This window comes from Tripterygium wilfordii, chromosome 17 (assembly GCF_013401445.1).
Source record: "Tripterygium wilfordii isolate XIE 37 chromosome 17, ASM1340144v1, whole genome shotgun sequence".
Taxonomy (NCBI): domain Eukaryota; kingdom Viridiplantae; phylum Streptophyta; class Magnoliopsida; order Celastrales; family Celastraceae; genus Tripterygium; species Tripterygium wilfordii.
The window spans coordinates 13,188,724-13,207,753 of record NC_052248.1 but is presented as its reverse complement, the minus strand read 5'-3'; the positions used below and the strand labels follow the sequence as shown (position 1 = coordinate 13,207,753).

Here is a 19,030-nt window from a genome sequence, read left to right as displayed (position 1 = left end):
CTAAAACTCATCAAGAATCCGAATTATTGTTCCTTAAAGCCCCGACTCATTGAAAGGAAGTGTTAATGCTGCCACCTGCTCCAAGAGAGCAATCGCCAGATGAGTTTCGGTATCATGATGCCATGAACAACTTCTGTATGGGGTTTGACAATGCAACGAATGAGTACAAGATTGTTCATACTTACAAGTCCGTTACAAATAGCATGGTTACAGAAATCTACACTTTAGGCACTAGCACTTGGCGAAAAATCGTGGCTGTACCTCCTCCTGCCTGTTATTCCAGATACATCACCTGTGCCGGCTCATGGACACATACACTGGAGAATAAGCAATAGGACTCGGTCACCCGATCATAATATTGATGAGAGGAAGTTACTTTCTTTCGATGTGAATAAAGAGGAATACAAATTGACCACTCTTCCTCAACTCCGTAGGCATTGGAGTTTTACACTGTTTAATATGAAGAAATCCCTAGCTGTATCAGATGTCATATATGATAGTAATACAGTAGGGTATGACATATGGATCTTGAAAGATTACAAGAACCAAGAGTGGGTAAAGCAATACACTATGATTATGAGTTGTTCGCTAGGGCTAAATGTTATTGGTGCTTGGCAGGATGGTGTGAGACTCTTTAGCGGTATTCGTAACCGAGAAATATTTTATTATGATCCAAAAACTAATCGCCTGGCAACCATAGTAAGCCCTTCAAATACATATGGAGGAACGATAATTAGTTGTGCTACAAGCCTGGTCTCTCTCAAGAATTATGGAGAATTGAAACATTGATGGCTAAAAGAGCATCTCCAGGTTGTGGAACATATTGTGTTATTACATTGCCGGAGCTGGCCGGAGGCGCTATTGGAGGCGGCTGGATGCCCGGATTGAAAAATTACATTGTTGTTAGAACAATGTAATTTATTCGGGTGGCCGGATTCCGGTTGCTATCTAGTCGAAAAATAGGTGGGTAAGGAGCACCTCTGTGTGGAGTCCAAATATGAGGTCAGTTGCCGGAGATGTCGTCAGAGGTGGCCGGATCAACTAGATTAGTGTCGCGGTTACCTCCTCCTTTGGATGTCTTTTTTAAACGATACGAGCGACGATGGGTGGTGCGGAGGGTTGGGAAATGACTGTGGTGGTCGGGCACTTCCATTCGATGGGTCGATAGCTCTGATCGGTGGCCGGACGGAGGAGCTCCAGTTGGTTGTGATGGTTGTCTTGTGTGAGTGGGAGGGAGAAAAGGAGAGAGAAAGTGGAAAGAGAAGAAAGAGAGAGGGAGAGTGTATGTATATATATATATATATATAAGTAATAGATATATATATATATATATATCTATTATCTATCTATCTATTACTTATATATAAAGCCCCTGGTGGGCCTGTGCTGAGGTGGCGAGTAAGGTGTGTTTTCTGTAATCGCGAGTTTGGTTGTGGTTCGTGCAATGTCTGGTCAAGAAAAACGACGACGTTTGGAGAGTCCTTCTTTGTTGTAGCAAAGGAAAACGATGTCGTTCATTGCTAAAGAACAAAATTGTACAGCGACACTCGACAATTCGAAAGAATTCCAGATCCCACCAGAATCTCACTCTCTCGATCTACTTTTCGCTTGGTTCATGCATCTTCTCTGACATAGCTCCACGATTAATGCGATTTGTCAGAAATACATCAATTACCTCAAATCTTTCGTCTGTGTGTTCTTTGGGATAGATTGCGTGGTTTGCAAATCGATTCACTGCGGGTCTTAGGCAGGCTTGCTAAATTGTGTTCGATAAGGTGTGATTTGGTAGGTTCGGTAAGCCAACACGCCTCCTATCATTCATCTTCTTCACGCATATAGGTTTGTAATCAGATTAGCGATCTCGGTCCTATCTATCATTCATCTTCTTCGTGCATGAACCAGTTGTGTTCGGTGGTGGCGATTCGTGTAGGATTGTGCTACGGGTGTTAGACGGAGCTCAAATACTATGTTCGGTAGCTTATTTGGTCCACTATTATGGGAAAGATTGGAATTTCTTTGCTATGTTGTTCATCAAATTTAGGGTTCCGTTTCGTTTTTGCTGTCAAGAATTGATCTAAATTGAGTCTGCTGGTGTTGTTAGCTGAGAGCAATAGAAGATACCAATTTTTGGAATTTGCACTGCTTTCATGTTTCGTTCTTCCATTATTTGTCAATTTTTTTGCTAATTGTTGTGGTTATCTTGGTTTGCCTTTGTTCCATTGGTTGTTCTGCAGCTGCTTCTGGACTTTTGTTCGTTTCGCTACTCTCTGTGAGACGTTGATGTTGCAAATTTTTTGCCCTCTTATATACTTAGGTGATTAAGTCTACTAAGATGTTGCGTTTCGATGGTTGTTGCAGGTGCTTATGCCGTCTCTAGAGTAAGGTCATTCCTGTTTTCTGAGCAGTCACAGTTGTTATATGGTGCTGCCTCACTGGTTGAAAATTTGGAGGATTTTAGATCTATGTAAGTCCAGGTTCAGTTCTATGTTTGCTGCTTGACTGCTTCTTCCGCCTCTCCCTCTTAATCTGTGTTAAGCCATATAAGGGCAGTATCAATGTCACTTTGTTAACCTTTAGCTTTTGTGGTTATTTCATGTGTTTCATTTACTAATATGATTCTATTTTCAGTTGCTTAATTACTTCTTTACCAGTCTTTCATCTATTTGGTGTGAGAACTTATCTCATGTTTTCATTGCAGAGAAAACAATAACCTTACAGGCTCACCTTGCTGCGCAACTATCAACACTCATCTTGGCGTTAATCAGGTATGTTTATCTACATATAATTTCTTAAGGTGCCTAATGTTCGTTATGTAATATTCTAATATATGCGTAAAGTTCTTATTGTGCGGCTGAATGTTCAATGTCAGTGGTTAGCTTTTCCACTCAATTGACACTGATTCTATTTGAAGAGAAAGGTCTATACTTCTATGCAATTGATGTCATGATGTGTTTGTCTTCCAAGGGAAAGGTGTCATATCCTGGTCTAATTTTACACTATTCATAGTATCTTATCGTGGTGGTTGAGGTGGAGTGAACCTCTGTGTTGGTGAATCGGTATTTGAAGAGAATAAAATTAAAGTGTGAATAAATATTTTAATAAATTGGGAATTTTAAAAGAAAATTTTTGGAGTAAAAATTACTTAAATCAGATTTAAATTTGATTTGTTATGAATTTTGAAGTAAATTGTAACAATTTAGTTGGGGGTGTTTTTGACAGGTGGGTGTTTTTGATAAGTCAAAGTTATTATAAAAGAAAACTTAAAATGAAAAAAACCTTACGCAGTTTTTTTTCTCTTTTCCGTATATCTATTTTTTTACTATTCATTTTCTGAGTCTGACGACGGTGAGCGACACCACCGGTGTCAAAAGAAGCGTATTGACGAGACGAGTCTAACCCAACTAGAATCACGCTGATCGGAGTTGTTGTTTGGGAGATATCGGAGTTTGAAGTTCCGATTTACTCGGATTTCTTTTGGTCGATCCGGCCGATTCCGTCGACGGTTTGGTTTGTTTCAGGTACCTATGAGTTCATCTCATCGAGTTCTTTAATTTGATATAAGATTTGGCAGGTTTAGGTGGCCGGATCGCCGGCGATGGGGTTAAATGGGTTTTCCGGCGAGTTGACCGAGTCAGGCCGAGTTGACTCAGTTGACCGGCGAGTTGACCGGCGAGTTGACTCGGCTGGGTACTATTTGACCCGATTTGACCCGGTCGGGTACTATTTGACCCGGTTCGGTACTATTTGACTGTTGACTTTGGCTCGGTTACTATTTATATGTTGACCATAGTTGACCGACCGTATTTTTACAGTATTTACATATATCATGTTTTTCGGTGTAGACGGTGGTCACGGTTGAGATTCGGAGCGGGTTAACTTTTGGAGTTAGGGGTTGTCTGGGACGCGTACTTGGTTTTAGCACTCTGATTTCCAGGTAGGGGTTTCCTTACTCTTGCATGTGACTTTAGAGTTCCGGTTTACGGACTCTGGTGATATTATGGTTTTGTCGGTTTCCGGGGGTGGAAATACGACCTGTTTGCATGTTGATTTATATTCCCTGTTATATATATATAACTGTTGGTATGTTTTCTGAGAGTGAGGTGATTGGAGGTGTTGGATGTGGATGTGGATGTGGATGTGGATTGTGGGCCCATATAGGCGCCCAAATGATCAGATATGGATTTCTGATGGATGATTTATATACATATACAGACCGGATATATACCGGTGGACCGTCTGAGATGGGGTGCATCACAGGGGACGCCCTCTGGTGTAGGCTATGCTATCGGGATACCCGATCCTCATCCAGTTTCGGTGTGGACCTGGATTGGGAGACACCCTACGGGGATTAGGGTGGGTCCAGGGGTGTGATGGATTGTTGGAGATTGATGTGGTGATTACAGTGTTGGATAGCCTTATCGGCTATCATTTCACTTGATTGGATTGGTGTATGGATTTCTGGAGACCAGTGTTGGTGGTTCCAGTGTTGCTTAGCCTTATCGGCTATTGTGCTATTTGGTTGACTTACTGATGGATGTATATTTCCTGTATTGCATACTATGCATTTCATTTCTGGATTTATCATTATTATTTATGGATATTGGCGTTTCCTCTCTACGCCCTACTGAGCTTTGTGACTCACCCCTCTTCTTTATCCCCTTTCAGGTGAGTTGGATGTAGGTGATGGCGGTCAGCAGCGGGATGCGTGAGCTGGTGTGTAGCCTTGGGCTGACTCTTAGTGGGTGTGAGAACTTTTTTTGTATTGTATTTGTATATACTATACGGTTTGGTATCGGGTAGATATGTTTTATTATTTCGCTGTTGTATATGTATAGGTGGATGTACTTTGTGGATAGTATGGTAGTTCTTATTATTATTATTATTATTATTATTATCATTATGTCTGTTGGGTTTAGCAGAGATTTGGGATCTGGTTCGGGGGATGGGGTGTCCCCTGCCGGTCACGTCCCTGTGATATAGATACACCTCGGTGTATCTTAGGAGAGAGGGGCGTGACAGTTTGGTATCGGAGCTGTAGGTTTAGAAACTTACAGTGGTTAGGTTACCTAGGTTATTTTGTTGGCTACACATCATGCGTTTCCCGGCTGACCTGGTGAGTTTTTATTTTTGGTGTTTCCTGCTTTAGATTTATGTATACATGTGTTATATTTTCCAGATATGGTTGACACACGTAGTACTCGGGTGCGAGGATATGGACGGGGTAGAGGAGAACATGAGGCGGATGAGCCTCAGGAGGTAGATGAGGTGGGTATGCCTGAGGTGGCTCCATTAGAGCGGGGGAGAGGACGGAGAGGTAGGGGTGTGAGACGTGGTAGGGGTGGAAGACGTGGGAGAGGTGGTGGCAGGCGGCGAGTGTATATAGACCCAGTAGATAATATTAGGGAGGATCAGGAGGGATATTTAGCACCACATGGGGTAGAGGCTGTCGTTACTACTTTACGACAGGAGGTTCGAGATGTTACTGAGTTGGTACGAGCTCTTGGGCAGACTGTTACAGGACTTGTGACACAGATGACTGCTCCAGTCCCAGTTGCATTACAGGCTCCTATTGAGGTTCCAGCACGGGTTCTGGCTTTGGGTGAGTTACAGGAGGGTGTAGGACAGATTGTGGAGGCACAGGTAGCTCCTTTGGCGATTGATACGTCGATCAAAGAGCTAGCCGAGTTACGAAAGACAAATCCTCCGGTATATAGGGGAATGATAGATCCAGTGGCAGCAGAGGAGTGGGTTCGCCAGTTGCGCAGGAAGATGACTTCCTTACGGATTCCTGAGGAGAGGAGGGCTTTATTAGCTGCTGAGTTTCTGGAGGGGGAGGCTTTTACATGGTGGGAGGTGATGACAGTTAGTCGGGCAGAGAGGGCATGCCCTGGGCAGAGTTTGAGACTGCTTTTCTGGCACAGTATGTACCACAGACAGTGCGTGTTGCTAAAGCTAAAGAGTTTCTTGAGTTGATTCAGTCTCCGGACATGACAGTGACACAGTATCAGGCTCGTTTTGAGGAGTTAGGGCGATATGGGGAGGAGTATATTTGTACAGAGGAAAAGAAGATATTGAGATTTAGGAGAGGGTTGTCACCAAAGATTTCACCTCATTTGGCGGCTCAGACTATCACCACCTATCGTGAGTGTATTGATAAGGCACTTGGAGTGGAGAGGACTTTAGTGGAGATTAAGGATTACTGGGAGATTCATAAAAGGAAGCTTGAGAGTTCTACATCTGCTACTGGCGAGAGTAGTCAGCACAGACAGAGGACTGATACTCAGGGGCAGCAGCAAAGTCAGGGACAGGGTTCTCAGAGTTGGAGGCAGGGTTACCGAGGACCCAGGCAGGAACAGCAGGGTTCTAGACAGGTTCAGCAGGGGCAGAGACAGGGTCAGCAGAGGCGGAGATTGGATCAGCATGGTCAGGCTCCGAGACGGGATCAGCAGCTCCAGCATTGTTATGCTTGTGGTCAGGTGGGCCATATGATTCGGGATTGTCCTAATCTGTTATGTTTCCAGTGTGGATTGCCAGGACATATGAGGAGAGATTGTCCACAGGGTAGAGGATTTGCACCGCCAGTACCTGGAGGTCAGAGAGTTCCAGCTCCAGCACCAGTTCCGATACAGAGGGGTCCTGCAGGACGGGGTAGGCCACTGGTTCAGCAGCAGCGGCGGCAGGTTCAGAGAGGTGGAGTGTATGCACTTAGGCCTGATGTGGTTCCAGCAGAGCGAGATCACTTGGGAGGTAGGTTTCTCTTATTCAGTTCTTGGGCACGTGTTTTGTTTGACACTGGTGCTACTCATTCATTTATTTCTGCATCATTTGCTGAGACATTGGGTTTAGAGATTATGGGAGTGGCGAGGAGATTTATAGTTGATTCACCACTAGGACCAGGTACCGTGATTAGTGGTGTCTGTAGGGACTGTGTATTTAGTTTCTCAGACCATGAGTTTAGAGCAGATCTGTTTGTGATGCCATTTACTGATTTTGATGTTATTCTTGGATTGGATTGGTTGACTGAGTATGAGGCGGTTATAGAGTGTGCTGAGAGGAGGATTACACTGACCACACCTACGGGGAGGGTTAGATTTCGTGGAACGAGATTGCTTCCGTGTCCACATTTTCTAGATAATCCTCAGTACACCGATTGTGTTATAGCGGGTTTGATTACTTCAGCGTCTAGGGAGGATTCTTCGAACCCTATACTGGTTGTGGAGCATTATATGGATGTTTTTCCTGATGATTTACCGGGTTACCACCGCAGAGGGAGATTGAGTTTGTGATTGAGTTGTACCCGTGTACAGATTCGATTTCTATACCACCGTATAGGATGGCACCAGCAGAGCTGAAGGAGTTGGACACTCAGTTGACAGATTTACAGCAGTTGGGATTTATCAGACCGAGCACTTCACCTTGGGGAGCACCTGTTTTGTTTGTGAAAAAGAAGGATGGTACGATGCGTATGTGTGTGGACTACCGGCAGCTGAACAGGGTGACAGTAAAGAACAAATATCCATTGCCGAGGATTAATGATTTGTTTGATCAGTTGAGAGGTAGTCATTATTACTCCAAGATTGATCTCAGATCGGGGTACCATCAGTTGAGGATTAGAGAGGAGGATATTCCAAAGACAGCATTTCGCACACGGTTTGGCCATTATGAGTACTTGGTTATGCCATTTGGGTTAACCAATGCACCTGCATCGTTTATGGATTTGATGCACAGGGTGTTTAGACCGTATCTGGATCAGTTTGTGATTGTGTTCATTGATGATATATTGGTTTATTCAGCCACTGAGGAGGATCACATTAGACACTTGGAGATAGTGTTGCAGACGCTCAGAGAGCATAGATTGTATGCCAAGCTGAGTAAATGTGAATTTTGGGTGACTCAGGTGAGATTTTTAGGGCATGTGATTTCTCAGGAGGGTATAGCGGTGGATCCAGCGAAAGTAGAGGCAGTGGTGGCATGGAGGAGACCGAAAAATGTAGGAGAGATTCGCAGTTTCCTGGGATTAGCAGGTTACTATCGACGTTTTATCGAGGGATTCTCGCGGATTGCAGCACCGATGACACAGTTGACTCAGAAGGATACTCCATTTGTGTGGACAGATGTGTGTGAGCAGGCATTCCAGGAGTTGAAGACTCGACTCACTTCACCTCCAGTGTTGGTGATACCCGACAGGGGTATTGGTTATCAGGTATATTGTGATGCCTCAGGAGTTGGTTTGGGTTGTGTGTTGATGCAGCAGGAGAGAGTGGTTGAGTATGCTTCACGTTTGTTGAAGCCGCATGAGAGGAATTATCCCGTGCATGATTTGGAGTTAGCTGCGGTAGTGTTTACACTTAAGCAGTGGAGATATTATCTTTATGGAGAGAGGTTTGAGGTATTTTCGGATCATAGGAGTCTCCGGTACTTGTTTACACAGAGAGATTTAAACCAAAGACAGCGTAGATGGATGGAGTATCTTGAGGACTTTGATTTTACTTTACAGTATCATCCGGGCAAGGCCAATGTGGTGGCTGACGCCTTGAGTAGGAGATTGATTGCAGCTCGATTGGCTATTCAGGAGTTTGGGTTAGTGGATACACTTAGTCAGTATCGACTAGATATGGAGGAGCGTAGAGATGTACTGAGTTTACAGAGTTTGATTGCTCGTCCAACCCTGGTACAGAGGGTGTTGGATGCACAGTTGGGGGATGCATTATTTGAAGACATTGAGGATATGGAGGGAAGGGTTAGAGGCACTGATGGTGGAGTCAGATTCAGAGGCAGATTAGTGGTTCCAGAGGACACTGAGTTACGCGAGGAGATACTTCAAGAGGCACATTACTCCCGATTTGCGATGCATCCTGGTGCTACTAAGATGTATCGAGATTTACGGAGGCAGTATTTGTGGAGTGGCATGAAGAGAGATGTGGCACAGACTATGACTCGATGTCTTACCTGTCAGCAGGTAAAGGCAGAGCATCGACGACCTGCTGGATTATTGCAACCGCTTCCATTACCTGAATGGAAGTGGGAGCATATCACTATGGATTTTGTGATGGGTTTACCTATGACTCCGCGGAGACATGATGCGGTTTGGGTTGTTGTGGATCGGTTGACAAAGACAGCTCATTTTATGCCTATTTGTCAGACAGATTCGATTAAGTCGTTGACGAGATTATATGTACGAGAGATAGTCCGATTGCATGGGGTACCGTTGAGTATTGTATCTGATCGGGATCCCAGATTTACTTCACGGTTTTGGGGCAGTTTTCAGGATACTCTGGGGACGAAACTGAACTTCGGTACAACTTTTCATCCGCAGACTGATGGACAGAGTGAGCGGACTATTCAGATTCTAGAGGATATGCTTCGGGCTTGTGCGATAGACTTTCGAGGAGATTGGGAGACTCATATTCCTTTAGTGGAGTTTGTGTACAACAATAGCTATCAGAGTAGTATTCAGATGGCACCGTTTGAGGTATTATATGGGAGACCTTGTAGATCACCGTTGTGTTGGTCAGAGGTTGGAGATAGACCATTATTGGGTCCAGAGATGGTGCAGCAGACTACTGATGTGGATGTGGATGTGGATGTGGATGTGGATGTGGATGTGGATTGTGGGCCCATATAGGCGCCCAAATGATCAGATATGGATTTCTGATGGATGATTTATATACATATACAGACCGGATATATACCGGTGGACCGTCTGAGATGGGGTACATCACAGGGGACGCCCTCTGGTGTAGGCTATGCTATCGGGATACCCGATCCTCATCCAGTTTCGGTGTGGACCTGGATTGGGAGACACCCTACGGGGATTAGGGTGGGTCCAGGGGTGTGATGGATTGTTGGAGATTGATGTGGTGATTACAGTGTTGGATAGCCTTATCGGCTATCATTTCACTTGATTGGATTGGTGTATGGATTTCTGGAGACCAGTGTTGGTGGTTCCAATGTTGCTTAGCCTTATCGGCTATTGTGCTATTTGGTTGACTTACTGATGGATGTATATTTCCTGTATTGCATACTATGCATTTCATTTCTGGATTTATCATTATTATTTATGGATATTGGCGTTTCCTCTCTACGCCCTACTGAGCTTTGTGGCTCACCCCTCTTCTTTATCCCATTTCAGGTGAGTTGGATGTTGGTGATGGCGGTCAGCAGCGGGATGCGTGAGCTGGTGTGTAGCCTTGGGCTGACTCTTAGTGGGTGTGGGAACTTTTTTTGTATTGTATTTGTATATACTATACGGTTTGGTATCGGGTAGATATGTTTTATTATTTCGCTGTTGTATATGTATAGGTGGATGTACTTTGTGGATAGTATGGTAGTTCTTATTATTATTATCATTATTATTATTATTATGTCTGTTGGGTTTAGCAGAGATTTGGGATCTGGTTCGGGGGATGGGGTGTCCCCTGCCGGTCACGTCCCTGTGATATAGATACACCTCGGTGTATCTTAGGAGAGAGGGGCGTGACAAAAGGTAGGTTAAATAATGTTAGGACGTGACTCGGTGACAGACTATACTTGATACAGTCAAGTGGAATGACATAATATGTAGCTTACTTTATTTTTTATAGAGTGGGTACATTGGTACAAGCTGGAGTCTTTTGTCATGGTGTAGAATTAGACTTGAATATGCTTATTTCTATTATATATTTATCATGCTATCTGACGATCTTTGATTATGTGAACTGTACAATCAGAGGCTCCCAAATTAGGACGTAAATGGAATCAATTCAGGATCAAGAGTCCAAAATTGCAACAAGTTCTGTTTCTTTTTTTATTGGTTATTTAGGAATTAGGCTATTTTGGCTCTAAATGTCATTCTTTTGTGTCGCCATCAAAATAAAACAACACTTTATTGATTACTTCTACATTTTTAAGTAACTTCTACCACCTTTCTTCGTACAGGTTAATGGTGATGGCCAGCAAGTCACAAATATATATTGTTCTTCAATTTGCGATTGGGGGGAACTTTTTTCACAAAATTGTAAGTTGAATAAAGTTTTTGTGTGGAATTGCTATACCTTAATAGGAATTGCTATATAGAAATTATTGTGCATGATCAGTTGATGGAACCAAATCTTCTGCTGAGTTTTGTACTGGCTTTCTTGGACTAGACAAGTAAAGGGAGGTTGAAAGAACATGAAGTGAGAAAGTACTTTCAGCAGCTTATTTCTACTGCTGATTTTTGTCATATCAGAGGGGTATTCCATAGGGACTTCAACATGTAAGATTGTTGACTACTTTTCTTTTAATGCGTTTGCTTAGAATGAATTATTTCAGTGAAGATGATGGAATAGCTTCTTTCATTTAGATGTGAATAGCCGAGCATAAAGCGGAACCATCTGAGCACACCTTACAGCCATAAAATTTGTTGCTGGACGACTCAAGTGAGCTTTGGTTTGATTTATCTATTTAAAATGTGAATGGTAAATCATATGGCTCGCACCACCCACTACATTCAGGTACACCCTTTCTTCTTTTCTTTGAACAACAAAACATTATTTTTCTTGCTTATAATTCTCATATAATATGCTGTGACATATGAGGAATTATTTTGTAGTTTACTGACATTTCTTGGTTAATTGGGTGGATCAAAGTTATTTATGACCTGCAAATCCTCTGGGCTTTTCTTTGGCATAAGGGGAATTATCTATCATGCATTGAACAAGCATGGATTCCACGTTCATGCTTCTGGTATCATTAGTGCCATTGGTTGAGGGTGTACTCATGTGGTGATAACTTCTTTGTAGTGGTGCAATATCACCGGGAATGTGTATTGATCAGTCCTTCACATGATGTATTTCATTTTGCACATGATGGTCTGCTGTAACAATTCCATATTGTATACTTCTATTGCACATGTTCCATATTGTATTTCGATTTGATTAGATTCATTTTATGGATGTATTAAACAGTCCTCAGGCCATTTTCAGGGAACCATTTCAGAGGGGAAACAATATAGTTGTAAGTATTTTCTATTCTCTTTTGTATGTTGTGTTGAATTCCTTTTTATAGAGCATGAAGAATGGTCACCTTTTTCATGAAGACAACAAGACGCCTCTAATTGACTTTGTTGATGAATATTTTATATTTGTTGCTTTTGATCAGTCAATGATATGCTCCACTGATAGCAAGCTAATGAGAGCCGATATTAAGCATCAATATCTATATCCTTACAAATTGGGATCTACTTTTTTCCTACTTTCCTTCTTTTGTTTATCAACTATCAAGTCTGGGTTAGTAATAGATTAATATGTAATTTTTTGTTCGATACTTTGACAGAAAAGTAGCGATACCTCCGTGATCAATTATGTATCAAAGAACATTGGCTTCATCTAGCGAAAGTCTAGCATTTACCTTATACAGATATCTTCTCCAGTTTCATCATCTGAAGCTGAGAGGACTAGCGTGTTTCATCGTCTCATTCAGATGATTGGTTCTGCAATTGAGGTACTTAGACCACTAGCTGTGGGATTATCTCAATGTCTCATTCATGTGGGTTTTTTTGTGGTGTTATGCGAAAAAAAAATAAGATGTCAACTATGTTGGCCTAGGTGATACTAAAAATTGGTTGCTGTGAACTAACATTTGTTGGACATATGGTACTATATGTCTAATTTTGATGATATTAACTCTTTTATAAATGATAATGAAACATTAAAGCAATATTTGATTTATATGAATTGAATTTAAATGACTATATATTTTTGAGATAGTGCTGGAAATTAAGTTTTGAAAACAAACATACATGTACTAAGTTAGAGCATCAATTTTCCAATTATCATATCTTAACCAACTTAGATCCAAATGACTTGAAACTTGAACCACATGCACATGAAGGTTTAATATATGTTCTAGGACTATAATCATGAGAAATTAAGTGCATCACATATATATTTGGTCATATGCTTAAATTCCGTCAAAACTAGGTTTTACCTAATTTTGTGCATATGTGTTCTTTGTGAACGTGGTGAACCAAATGAACTCCGATTTAAATGAAATTTCGTGTGCATCTTATTTTCATCACTATGAACATATTTGATTTAGTAAAGTTCAAGAGAAAAGGTCATTTACACTGAGTTTGTAAAATGACTTTGAATTTACACTTAGAATTGATCGGTTTCACTATTAGTGATCTAATTGCTTGGTTGAGTGACCAAACGATTTCCGATTGTTATGAAATTTTACATGGACATTCTAATACATATAAAATGATTTATCATGCAGTAATATGAATTTTCTGGGTTGTTTTTCTAATGTAATTAACCTATGCGCTCTATATGAAGCTCTTTGAGCTTACATGCAATTGGGGAGTTCTACCTCCTATTTCATTGTAGGTTAATCATCATTGTGGTCTCATATGGCTTAGAATTCAGTATGTTCAAGAGTGGTCGAAGTCCTGTTTCTAAGAATGAGCTTGGAGCTCTAGGAAACTATGAAAAATCCTATATTTGTCAACTTTCCACTAAGGCATTTAATCAAGTTGAATGAATCCAACATTGAGGCTATTGGTTGTGGTCTTCATGGAGATACAACTCTTTTCAAACATGTGGGACAAACCTTGTCCTCTCTATCATTAGTGATATATTCTTGTTTGACATTTTCACTCAAGACATGTGCTACCAAGAAAGTTAGGTTGGTGCAATCAAACAAGATCCTTGACATTTTCACTCAAGACATGTGCTACCAAGAAAGTTAGGATTTGTGCAATCAATCAAGATCCTTGACATTTTCACTCAAGACATGTGCTACCAAGAAAGTTAGGTTGGTGCAATCAAACAAGATCCTTGACTAAGAGATCACTTTTGAAGTCTTTGATTCAAAATGAAGGGACAAGATGGCATAGTACAATCTACATCCATGGTTGAGAATTAAAGAGAGTTTGAATGATCAAGATTTGAAGGTGATCAAAGGGTTGTGCTTGTGACAACATTTATGGAAGAAAGGTACAACTTGACTTCTCTCAAGCTTCCAACGTCTATATGCTCTATGGTGGAGATTTGTTTGCTCAAATCATCAATGACCAAGATTAGGAGCTGCAATGGATGGTAGAGATCAACTCTTGAAGTTTGATCCAATGGCTGCAACCATAGGAGAAAATTGCCTTTAAAAGAGGATCTTCCCTTTCATACAACTTGGAGAAGCAAATTGAAAATTATCCTTGAGAGAAACCTCTTGCTATCAAGTTCATCAATCATCAAGCTTTCTTGCTATTTGCTACAACAATCTTCTCCAATACAAGCCTCTACAATCAAGGACTTATCACTACTCTTGCTTTTGCAAAAGGGAAGTTCCTATATCCTTTAGGCTTTGTTTACTTACAATCTAAAACCTCTCTTGTTCTTAAAATCCAATCTTTGAGAGTGTTGCTGTAATCTTGAGAGTTCCACACCAAATACCTTTGAGGTAACCAGTGAGAACCTTGGCTGAAAATCCCATTGAGAAATTCCCTTTGTTAAGGGAAATTGTAAACATTGAAGTTTGAGGGAGTTCTTAGAAACCCTTGGTGTAAGGAGTTTTGTGGGTCTCTTAAAACCACACCTTAGTGGAGTTGGGAAAATCCTAGGTTGGTGAATCTAGGTAGTAGACGTAGGAGAAGGGTCTCCGAACTACTATAAATCGCTGTGTTGATTTCTTTGTTTACTTGTTTATATTTACTACTTGTTTCAAACTGCAGGATTTTCAAAACCCTAATCTGTCCGAGATTAGCAGACTTACTTAAACTTTGAATTTTGATCTGAAATTTTGATATAGTGTTTATTAAGGTGTTGTGACATTGCATATAAAATTTTGTTGCATTTCGACATCATTTGATAGGTAAAACCTGAGTTGAAAAATCTGTGCGCATTGTGTTGCTTGAAAATCTGTTTTGTGCAAATCTTGATAATTTGATATTTGGTCATTCACTATATTGTATCACATCTTGAATTGGATTGAATATTGATTAGGATAATCATTAGAGTCCAAATTTGTGTGCTATGTGTTAATTGCCATTAATTTGTTTAAATTTAAAAAGGGATTCCAATTGGAATTTGGGGACACAATTCACCCCCCCTCTTGTGTTAAACTCGATCCGTCAACATTCAATTTCTTTGACTCTACAGTCAATTCTGATATTATTGAATTCATGTAGTTTGTCATGTGTACATTGTCATCCTGTCACTCGGTTCTCTTCTGACTCATTCATGTTTGTGATAAAGATAACTTTGATTCAGTTAAGAAGAAAAAAATACCGAAGGTAGCAAGCTGTCAATAGTTTCTGCCTTCTAGCATAATTTAAGTCTGATTATTGTTTACCGTAAGTGGTTCAGTCATAAAGCACCTGATTGGGGTGGACAAGAGTGGGATTCTAGCAATAAACACATGGATTTAATCATGGCTCCAGCTCTTGCTTCCTGGGTTATCATTATTGGCCTTAATTGTGTTTGATCAATTTGGTCTAGGTTTGGGATGATGGGGTTCTCTACAGTGACTGCAATTGAAACTTTTGGTTTGAAGTTTCTAACGAAAAGTTGAACCCTATAACTCATATAGAGATGGTGTTTCTAATTTTTCATTGATAATTTTTCTTTTGTTTTTTTCTCGAGTTTTGGTGGTGGGTTTCTTGGCTTATACTTTAATATCCTTATGAAGGGATATCTCAATGACCGTACTGATAGTTGTATTAAGTCTTTTAGCATTGACTAAACATTTTGCTAAGAAAATCATTTTTTTCAATATAAAATTGGAAAGGTGTAGGGCAGACAACTAAGCTACATCCATTGCCACATCCATTGTGTTTCTGCAAGTTGTTAAATGTGAATATTAGTTTTTGCATGTTATATTCCAATGAAACGCAAGTAGCGCACTTTTTGTTCTACAGATTCCTCCAAAATGATATCGAATCCATCTTATTTAGGTTTGACATATATGTACATATATTTTTGGTGGTTCTGCTGCTACAGGATAGTTGGGGTTGAAGCTCTGCAGATTGAGCTGGCCATATTGCCTAAACATCAACTAAATGCCAATTAAATACCAACAAATGATCCAGAAAATACCAGAAATGATAACCCCGCGGCAACGCGCGGGTTAAACACTAGTATATATATATAGACACAAATGTTGATGTGGCATGTGATGTGTAATGTCACATGGGATTGAGAACAATTAAGATAAAAAATGTTGAGCTATTTAGTAGGACTGGTCGCGGAAGCTCTCTATACGAGAGAGAAGAAGTACAATAACCAAGACAAGTCCGGGTAGTTCGTCTCACGAAGACAAGAACCATGGCCAAAGGCCCACTACAAGCCCAAAAAATAAGGAGTGGGTCATCATAGATAACAGCCCATGGGCTAAGCCTGACAAAAAATTTAGGCCTTCAGAAATGTTTCGTAATCTCTCTCTTACACAAACTTCACATTCTCTTTGATGGGTTTTAACTCATCAATTGGTCATTTAGTGACTCATGGTCTTACAAATCCTTTCTTTTTTGATAACTGAGAAAGACATCATATAAGTTTATCTTTTCGACATCTTATATGGGTCTAAACTCGAACCGTCTTACCAGCGCACACAAAAGTTTCCCACTTCACAGTAACATAAGTTTTGGGATAAGTCAATGACTAATAAAACACTCTGCCTAATTTGACCATTGATTACTAGTTCTAGTGATTATATGCACTGTGCATGGAGTATGATCGTTGGAGACGTTGTGTCTCCAACGATCATACTTTTAAGCATATTGAGCTAAGCTATGGTGTATGAACCCGATTCAATTAGGTAGAAGGATCTTTAATAAATATGATTTGAATCAATTATCTCCAAGAATATATAGATTTCAGCAGACTAAGCTAAGCTATGGTGTGAACTCGATTCATTTAGGTAGAAGGATCTTCCACAAACATGTCAATCAATGATCTCCAAGAATTTATTTTTTCTGTCTTCACAACATTAATTACAACAATATGATTTGTGTGGTTTGGTTTTCCTCCACCTGTCAAGTACTGTCGAAGATCAGATCCTTAAACCTAATTGAATCGAGTTCACACCGCAGCACCAACGATCATACTCCATATACGTTCAATGACAAGTAGTAGTAATCAATAGTCAAATTAGTTAGAGGATTTTGGTGTTTCGTTTATCCCTATATAAGAAGGCATGTCTGCCTCCCTTGAACCTCATCCCAAGCTGATCTCATCTACAGCTTATCCAGTTAACAATGGCTGCAGCAAACCCGAATACGGTGTCCTGCAAGGCTTACCCCGGCAGCAATTTGGCCGTCCGTGACAATGAAAACAGACCCTATCTTGCCCCTGCTAATCCAAATGATCCCCACCAGGTTTTTTCGTGAAAGGACTAAGTTTTTTTTTGATCTTTTCATTTTTCTGCTAAGATGTATGTTTTCATGATCTTCATTTGTTTTTTTTAAGACCTGCATATATATAATTTTCGATGAGAAGATTTTATTATGTATATGAGCCTAACATTAATTCTTTTGTTGTTGCAGCAGTGGTACAAATATGGTAATGAGAATGCTCCCTTTTCTCTCGTTAATAAAGCTAGTAATCAGGCCCTACAACATCTTCCCGACTACGCTATTGTAAGAATTCTCTAACTTTAGAATTGCTGGCTTTCTTAATTTGTCAGTTATGATTTTACAACTAATGATAGCATATGCCATCCCTTTAACCATTTACTGCGAAAATTCTTATACTTGTAGGTGACTTTGGTTCCTTACAATCCACCTGATGAGTCTGTGTTGTGGGCACTAGGACAAGTTGATGATGAAGGTTATGGACCTATAATAACTCCTCATGTTGCATTGTATTTGGAAGCTGATGATGGTGGTGCTACAATTAAAGTCGGCAACTTCGTTTATGAAAATGACAACCAGCTATGGAAATTGAGCCCCACTGTAAGGAATATAAAAATAAACACTAGTCTATTTTTTACTCTTTTTTTTTATAGAAATATAATTTTACTCACCTCTCCTCCTCAGTCATAAATGCAGATTGAATACTTGTGATGGTGCTGCCTTCTCTAGGAGGTGTTATGTATATGTGCTTGGTGAAGCATGGCTATCCAAGGATGCATGCTACTCTCTCGTTTTGTATTTCTTGTTTATATCATATAATAAAAGCTTGATATGGCAGTCACTCGAGATGATGCTGCCATTTCTTAGAGCTTGAAATAAAATATGTGTGTTTCCTGCTTCTACCATGTAATAAAAGTTTGATGTTGTATTTTCCTGTAACTTTGAATAAAAGTTTGTATTGCTTATGTAATCTATTTTGATTATGCATCGAATCCTTCACGAACATTGTGTCATTCCTGCAACAAATCAACTAGAAAACAAATCATTCTATAAAAACCATTAATGATATACCTTGCACCACAATACCAGAACAAAGCTCACCTCACCATAGCCATAGGGGGAAAACTTTATTATATCTAATTCCATTTCTTCCATTGAAACAGATGATTCCATTCCATGCCAAAAAAGGGAAAATTTATAATAAAGAAAGATTCATATAATGATAGTATACATATTTTACTTCAAGAGTTTGTGTTCAGAGTTCGTCTTTGAGGAAGACGATGGAAGAGTGAAGTGGGTGAAACAAGGAACACGATTGAGGAACAATATCGATCGATTTATGCCCTAGACATTTTTATTTTTTACCCCTTTTTTTCTTTATGCGGGTTATTTGTACAGTTTTAATCTTAACCGTTTGTCGAATCCAACGTCTGAGATTATAATCCCATCAATATTATTTGGGATAAGTATTAAGGAAACCCCTAAACGATCAAAAGAAAGGTCACTTGAGCCCCTAACCTTTTTTTTTTTTGGTGTCAAACCACCCCTCACCTTACATATATGTTCACGTCAGCCTTTTTCGGCTTTTCTATTAAAATAGTGAGGATGTGCCATTTAAAAGAATAAAAAACTTAAATTAAAAATAAAATACCTAGCCCCTCTCTCCCTCCCTCCCTCTCTCTTCTTCAATCTCCACTCCTAGCCACCACCATCAATCCATGG

The 19,030-nt window shown here is 40.2% G+C and overlaps 2 protein-coding genes across 2 annotated transcripts; both read left to right on the top strand.

The window, feature by feature from the left end:
* The first annotated feature begins 65 nt into the window (after positions 1–65).
* Positions 66–789, top strand: LOC119981963. The gene is made up of 2 exons (XM_038825100.1): positions 66–228; positions 284–789. The coding sequence occupies exons 1-2, from the start codon at positions 66–68 to the stop codon at positions 787–789; spliced, it is 669 nt and encodes a 222-aa protein (XP_038681028.1).
* A 16,423-nt stretch (positions 790–17,212) lies between these two features.
* Positions 17,213–18,019, top strand: LOC119981961 (ricin B-like lectin R40C1). Its single transcript, XM_038825099.1, has 4 exons — positions 17,213–17,332; positions 17,501–17,593; positions 17,714–17,908; positions 18,005–18,019. The coding sequence occupies exons 1-4, from the start codon at positions 17,213–17,215 to the stop codon at positions 18,017–18,019; spliced, it is 423 nt and encodes a 140-aa protein (XP_038681027.1).
* Positions 18,020–19,030: the final 1,011 nt, after the last annotated feature.